This window comes from Spinacia oleracea, chromosome 6 (assembly GCF_020520425.1).
Source record: "Spinacia oleracea cultivar Varoflay chromosome 6, BTI_SOV_V1, whole genome shotgun sequence".
NCBI lineage: Eukaryota > Viridiplantae > Streptophyta > Magnoliopsida > Caryophyllales > Amaranthaceae > Spinacia > Spinacia oleracea.
In genome coordinates, this window is record NC_079492.1 from 139,465,786 (window position 1) to 139,473,439 (window position 7,654).

Sequence of the window (7,654 nt, forward strand, 5' to 3'; positions counted from 1 at the left end):
TTATGCATGAAAAGTAACATAAATATCCGAACATTGTGCTCGAGGAAAGAACAGATGAAGTCTCTGGTTTCATAAATCTCATATCAGGGAACAAATCATAACCATTCGAATTCAAACGTATACATTCATATAATCATATGCCTGCCTCGGATATCCAACCCCGGTGACAGGATACTAAACAGGTCCCAAGTTCCGTAGCTCAATTCAAACGTATATATAGGCCACTAACAGCTAATTTACAACAAAAAGGTATTCAAATCACCAAAAGAATTTGACATCAGTACACAACCAACAATTGTACAGCAATACAAGAAACTGCACAAACTAGGGATACAACATATACACAAGATCTTACATAATAGTCGAACAACACTTGATCAATTCCACTCTACTCCAATGGCGTAACCAGTTGGAGAAGTTTTGGGTGTTGACAAAATCTCTCCGCCTTCGGTCAAGGACTGGTGAAGAAGAGCTTCACGCAACGGTCATAATAGTCAAACCATCAAGTTACAGCCTATATTCATCTTCTCCGTCTGTTTGAAACCAAATCAGGGTTGCCTTTCTTCATCATAGCTACAAATTCCTCATAATTAATTCTACCATCCTGCGTAAGAAAGAAGAAGATAAAATTTTAATCCAAAATAAAACATTAACCCCTATATACGGTGGCATGAAAACACAACTATTGAAATGGAAGAAACCAGGATTATGAAATATGATATGCTACTACATCAAGTAAGAGAGAAGAAGATTCATAGACAAGGAAGTACATGATCTGTGTCAACTTCAGCAATTATCTCCCGTATTGTTTTCTCATCACCCATGTTATACTTCTTCAAGGCTTGCTCCAATTCCTTCATGGTAATGTACCTAATGATGTGCAGAAAACAAGCAAGGCCAGTGTTCATTGATTAGGATACAAAGATGTGGAAATTGTTGCACAAGTAGATAACACAATTAAAAATCATGAGCAAGTTACCCGCTCTTGTCCTCGTCAAAATATTCAAAGGCCTTGTACAGATGGTCCTCCTTTTCCATTCTATTCATATGCATTGTGGCTGTTATGAACTCCATGTAATCAATGGTTCCATTACCGTCGACATCAGCCTGCAATTGAAAATGTAACAGATGAAAAATGCTACCACAATGTAAAATGTTAGGCTCAACTTGAGGAACAAAATCTGCAGACTGCTAATAAGAAGAGTTGCTATGATATGTTAAACATGGCAGCCGAGTAATATAATGAAGTTATTTCCAACGTATTTATTAGTAAATCCCTCTTATTGCTTAAAAAGGTGGAAAATGTTTACTCCCAAATTACGATGACAACTCATTTCTTCAGCACGATAAACTTTGGCCAAACATTCTAACCTAACTTATACAACTAGAATATCACGAGTTTAGCGCACACATAGGCAAAATCCTCTAGCTCAAGACATTCAATGCGTAAGAGCTTAGGGAAAAAAATTGCCTAAAGAATAAAGTACCCAAAAGTCAAAGCATTTAGGAACAGAACTCAGAAAAGAAAAAAAATAGAGTACCTGGTTCTTATTCTCATATAAGTGGTTTATATGTACAATTTTGGAGAAAGAACAGTCACATAACCTAAATAGTGCAAAGTAATTGTTTGTCATAGACTTTCTAAGATACCATACCCATTACCCAACTTAGATTGATGGTGGGAAAATAATGGGAAAGATCCAATTAATATAAAGACCGGTCATAGATAATTTATTTAGCTTTAGAACAATGTGACAACTATGAAGAGAGTATATGGTTTATGTTTATGAATTACATGATATACTTCCATGAAATCAAAGCTGATATTATCCATATCAATCAGTGACATACAGTATATATTATTTTGATTGAAACTTTGTACTATTTGTCGAAAGACAGCATGTAAGTGGAGCCCTCTGAAATTTGAACGAAAGCTGATGACTCCTGAAAACCAAGAATCCTAGTATTCCAAACAAACCAAAGCCTAGATTATTTGTTTACGAAAAACAATATAAGAGTATGTTTTATATTATGGCAGAGTCTTGAATTGATTTGTGGTCAATGACACATGGAAAGGACAGATATTAAAAAAAAGGTTAAGCAATGGAAAAGTACAGGAGCTCGAGCTCAAATATGCTTGTGAACATGTATAATTTTATATGGTGACAAGAGTGAACGTGTATATGATACTTTTACGAAGGATGAGTAAAAGGTGCATACCGCTTCCATTAACTGCCTCACTTCAAACTCAGAAAGTTTAGTTCCCAGCTTTGGAAGACCAGCCTTTAACTCTTCATAGGTAATAGTTCCATTGTTGTCTGTATCCATAGATCTAAACATTTCCTTCAAACCCATGATTTCTTCTTCGGAAAGATTCTCAGCAATCACCTAGAAAGAAAATGGAGGCATATAAGCTTTCCGTAATTAAGCCAGAAAATGAAAATGACATTCTGGAGAGGACATATGGCCACATGGGGCTTCAAATCCCACCCTCAATGCAACTTTTTTCAATTTGTTCATTGCCCTGAATTGCTTCATTCTCGTTAATACAGCGACATCAATTGGCTTATCAGGTGCTTCTCCATCTTCTCTCATCCATGGATGATCTGCAGTGCATTCAAAATCAAGTTTAATTTCATAGAAAAGCATTATTACATATCTTCCAAGGAAAATTGGATTTGAATAATCCAAACTCTAGGTGACTGGTACAGAAAACAGAACTTCGATGTTAATTGCCAATGATCCTAACTGTGGCGGATGTTGCTAATGATTACACAAACTTTAAAGTAATGACTGAAGCAACTTTATTTTTTGAAAAAGCATTTTTGCAGCAGCAAAAGATGAAGTAATTTGCACTGAAAAGTAACTGGGACCTATTATTACAAACTAATGTAGCGGAAATTATTGTATGCTTTCCAGCAGTGAAGTACATATTAACTTCTAAGAAAAACTTATCGAACTTAAGTCACTAAAATCCATTGCTAGCTTGGAATACCAAATTTAGTACATACCCTCCCTCTCCTGAAATTGCAATTATTGGAATCCAATTTCCAATCAGCCATAGTTGGAATCTTTTAAATAAAAAAAGTTACAGTTTCTCTGAAAAGGTGAAGTTGTAAGCCTATCAGCAGGATAGCCGCAAAATAAACACTTTTACAGGTTACACCATCTATAATACTACAAAATCCATCTTTTACCTGGATTAGGTGTACCCATAATTTATTTTTATTTTTTGTTTGCTCATCTAAAAAGTTCTGCTAATTTAATTATCTAAATGAGCAAAATTGATCAAATGGGCAAAAAGACTCTTGGGGACACCTAGCTCTAGATGTGTACCCGGGAACAAGATGGAATACTCAATCAACTTCATTTCAGTGAAAACAAGATTAAACAGTTTCCGAAGTCTTATTTGATCATAGGATGGCGATTTTTTATTCAACTTCATATATAAGATGTGATTTTACATTGATGGCCACAGGAAGTCATCTACCACTAATATTTATTAGAAGCGATCAATGTTATAATAAAACTTACTCAAAGCATCAAGAGCAGAAAGCCTTTCCTTAGGATCTTGCCGCAACATCTTCTTCACGAGATCTTTGGCACTATTGGATATTGAAGGCCATGGATCAGATGTGAAATCAAGATTTCCCTGCAGAATAGAATCAAAAATACCCTGCTCGTTCTCTTCCATGGAAAAGGAAAAGGAAAAGAAAGTCAATATTGTGCATTAATAAACAGAAGATAATAATTACAGCATAGACAAAACATGGTCAGCAGTTGACTTCTGTCCAAACAAGAATCTAACTGAAAAAGTGAAAATCTTGGGTGAAGAGTCTGAAGCCACAATCATGGTATATGAAGGAAAGGGGGAAAAACGTAGGTCTCATAGCTGTTCCTGTTATGACTACTCAACAGGAATCCATTGCCAATTAATCGCATTACAAGGAATGAAGATAAAAGAAAATGACGGAACAACTAACAGTACATAAAAGAATGTCGTCACCTAGAAAAGCAATATATGGTTGTATAAACAGCGAAGCAAGAGAAACCAAACACCTACATTTCATATGATATTAGTATAAATGAAAGACTAGAATAATACCTCCCCAAAATGGTGGAACTCCACTAATGAGGATGTATAATATTACTCCAGCACTCCAAACATCAGCCTCAGCACCATAACTACGACGTAAAACCTCAGGAGCTACATAATATGCACTTCCGACAAGGTCTCTGAAAACGTCTCCTGCATCCACAAGTTTAAACTTGTTTAGAAACTTCAATCAGGCACAACGGATATACTCCTTACTTCCTTAGTCCCTCCATCCCCAGTTGAGAGTCTCACGTGGAGTAAACTCGCATTCAATGGGCATAATTAATGGTAAAAACTAAAAAGGATTAAAATTAAAAGCTCACATTTTTCATTTGGTAGGAATTAGCTTACAATAAAATCAAAGTGGTTCTGTTGAATGTTCCTGACTTCTAGTTGGTTGCATTGGCAGCAACAACAAAAATACTTTCTCCGTTTAGAAATAGTTGCACCATTTTACTTTTATGCTTGCCCATGCACAACTTTGACGGTCAATATCTTTATTTATCTATTAGTACCAAAAAGTTTTTTTTTTTTTAGATATTTTGAAAATAGACATTGAGAATAATCCTCCAAATTTTCATATCATAACATTTATCTTTTATATATTTGTAAAAACAGAGTTAAAGTTAATATAGAAGTAGTGCACAAAGTCAAAATGGTGCAACTAAGTATTAAATTTATGCTATGCTAAAAAGGTGACAATAGCTTGGCCCAAAATTTTGATTCCTCCATTTCATATCAATTATCACTTTCACTTTTCAAGACTGGAATATGACTATTCAGTTATCTCATTACATATGGATAAAAATTTACAGAAAAAATTAACATAGAAAATGTAATTTAAAATATGTTTTATATAATTAATCAATATACTATGAGAGATTGCGGCCAAAAAAAAAATTGTGAAAGATATTATCAGTAAAAAAATAAGTGATGTGAGTTATTTCTAAGGAAATTCAGGAGCCCAAGAATAGTCTGTAGATTTGGATAATCCTCCAAAAGAAGTTTCAAAATCAAACAAGACGAATCTGGAAAGACCTATTCTAGAAAAGGAAAGTAGGAACAGCTTATGGAATTCAATTCCTTCAGAGGCAATGGTGCAAGATGGTTTCAGTATAAAAAAATGGCAGTAATACCAGATGTACAAGATGTATCCAATCTCTCTAGGAGTATCAGTTCTTCCTTTATTTCTTTGATTCCCAAAACTCATCCATTGATTTTTAATGAATTTACTCCTATTAACTTAGTTGCAAGTACTTAGAGGATCATTGTTAAACTTTTACTCAATAAGTTGCTTTCAATATCACTGAACTCCATTTTCAGTGATACCTAAACTCCTTTCAGCACACAGAACATCGATGAGTTCCTTATGGCAAATGAGGTTGTTGACCTTCTTAAGAAATATAAGAACCATGGTCTGATACTCTGATCCTAAGAAGACAGTACTATTGTCTGTTGGGATAGACTCAAGAAGAACCAAAAAATGCTACAATGCCCGTGTAAAGTATCACTCCTGACTCCACATAAACTTGTGTTAATATGATTTGATCATTAGGGTACTTTTTCCTTTTACAGTGACTTGGGAGTTGCAAACTCCCTATAAACTTAACCATGTACATTTCCTAAGCCCTGACCACAGCTACATTCTCAAGTTTTGAACCCATTTCTCAAGAAATGATCTATGTCCCTCAACATCTGAGTCACGCACGCAGAAGATGGGGGCAGGGGCAAAAGGTGCAAAATACAAAGCGATGAGTTTAACAACATTTGTATAATCAATTAGATAACAATTGTATATTATTACATGGGTTTTTGTTAATGAAGCTAAGATAGAGACCGTACGGTATAAGGGGGCAATCTGTATCACCTCTCTACAAACATTACAGAATGCTTGTTGGAAATTAGTTGCAAATTCAATTGATTAGTCCACAATACCCCAGAGAATATATTGGTATCAATCATTGACATCTTCCTCAAAAATTACCGAACTTTACATGTGCAAATACCGATTTTTCAGTTGGCTTATTATTAAACTAAAGTAAATGGTACTTGATTATCTAAGAATTCAAAACGAATCTGATTTGACATGATTTCCTATCAACATTTCCTGATACCAAAATCCATATTCTATCAATCAATGTTTGTTTAACATATAATGTAATCATATTAACTACCCAAATCCGCTTCAACACTCAATCAAATAGCTCAGTATGATTAATTAAGTACGGAAATTAAAGTCTATAAAGTCGGATTAGATTCTAAGAATATCATATTATCAGCAACTATAATCATCATACCTAAAATTCAACAATACAATCACTTATTAAACTCATAACTTGAATGAACAAGGAAAAAAAATAATCACATCCATACCTGGTTTGAAGAAGACAGAAAGTCCAAAATCAGTAGCTTTCAAAGGGGAATCTTCAAGAGAGCTCAAAAACAGGAAATTCTCAGGCTTAAGATCCCTATGCATAACCCCCATAGAATGACAATTATACACAACCGTAACAATCTGGCGAAACAACTTGGCTGCCTCGCGCTCGGAGTAATGTCCCTTGGCGATAATCCGATCAAAGAGCTCACCGCCGGCGCATAATTCCATGACTAAATTGATGGAGTGGCGGTCTTCATAGGCGCCTGTAAGCTCAACCACGTTGCGGTGGCCGGTGAGGTGGTGCATGATCTGAACCTCACGGCGGACATCCTCGACGTCATCTCGGTTGAGAAGTTTGCGAGTAGCGATTGATTTACAGGCGAATTGAAGTTTGGTTTTCTTGTGAGTAACTAAGTAGGTTATGCCGAATTGTCCGCGCCCTAATTCGCGGCCGAAAATGTAGGTTGCGCGGACGTCCTCCATTGGACGGCCGAGGACACGGCCGAAGTTGGAGGAGAGAGATTGTGGTGGTTGTTTCTGTTGATGTTGCTGTTGTTGTTGTTGTTGTGGTGGTGGTGGTGGGGTATCATGGTGGGGTTGAGGTGGTTGTGGTGGTGGGGGATTGGAGGTGGAGGAGAGAGGTTCGTTGTCGTAAGAGCGGAGTTGGGACAGAGTGGAAGGTAAGCCATTACAGTTGCCCATTAAGGAGGAGAGAGAAAGGAAGTGAGGAGAGAGAGAGAGTTGTGGATATGGCGGAAGAAGACAGTGTGGAAACGCGGTTTTTATGTCTGGAGAAGAAGAAGAGAAGAAGAGAGGACAATTCTGAATTCTGAATTCTGAATTCTGAATGGTAGGATTAAGCAAAAGCCAAAGGGTGGACTTGTATTTTGTGACTTGCGTGGCAGACGAAGTCTGGTCAACATTCAACATGGTCCATTTCAACGTGGAACTATTTTGACTCCACTCGACGATTCATAATTAGTCATTGCATAAGTTTACAAGTCGCTTACTTTCTCGATTCTTGTATACAATTTACAACTACTCCGTAAAATAAATTATAATAATTCAGATAAATGAAATAAACACAAGTTGGTGAAATCAATGACTATCCATCTTATGATTTGGAGGTTAAAGAGCCGAGCCTTTGGGTTAAAGCGTAGATCTGTATAGGTAAGCACTAA

The 7,654-nt window shown here is 36.1% G+C and overlaps 1 protein-coding gene across 1 annotated transcript; it reads right to left on the bottom strand.

Annotated features, from left to right (window-relative positions):
* Positions 1–39: 39 nt before the first annotated feature.
* On the bottom strand, positions 40–7,418 carry LOC110778191 (calcium-dependent protein kinase 1). The gene is made up of 8 exons (XM_021982759.2): positions 6,470–7,418; positions 4,106–4,249; positions 3,535–3,687; positions 2,491–2,606; positions 2,221–2,388; positions 980–1,107; positions 771–870; positions 40–604 (listed from the first exon to the last, which is right to left on the bottom strand). Exons 1-8 carry the CDS (start codon positions 7,401–7,403, stop codon positions 521–523), a joined length of 1,827 nt encoding a protein of 608 aa, XP_021838451.2. The 5' UTR covers positions 7,404–7,418; the 3' UTR covers positions 40–520.
* Positions 7,419–7,654: the final 236 nt, after the last annotated feature.

Coding starts and splice junctions, on each gene's coding strand:
- LOC110778191 (XM_021982759.2), bottom strand. CDS start 7,403: ATGTTGAATGTTGACCAGACTTCGTCTGCCACGCAAGTCACAAAATAC. Junction 4,250..6,469: donor TTCTGTCTTCTTCAAACCAG/GTATGGATGTGA, acceptor TTGTGGATGCAG/GAGACGTTTTCAGAGACCTT. Junction 3,688..4,105: donor AGTTCCACCATTTTGGGGAG/GTATTATTCTAG, acceptor TTTCCATGGAAG/AGAACGAGCAGGGTATTTTT.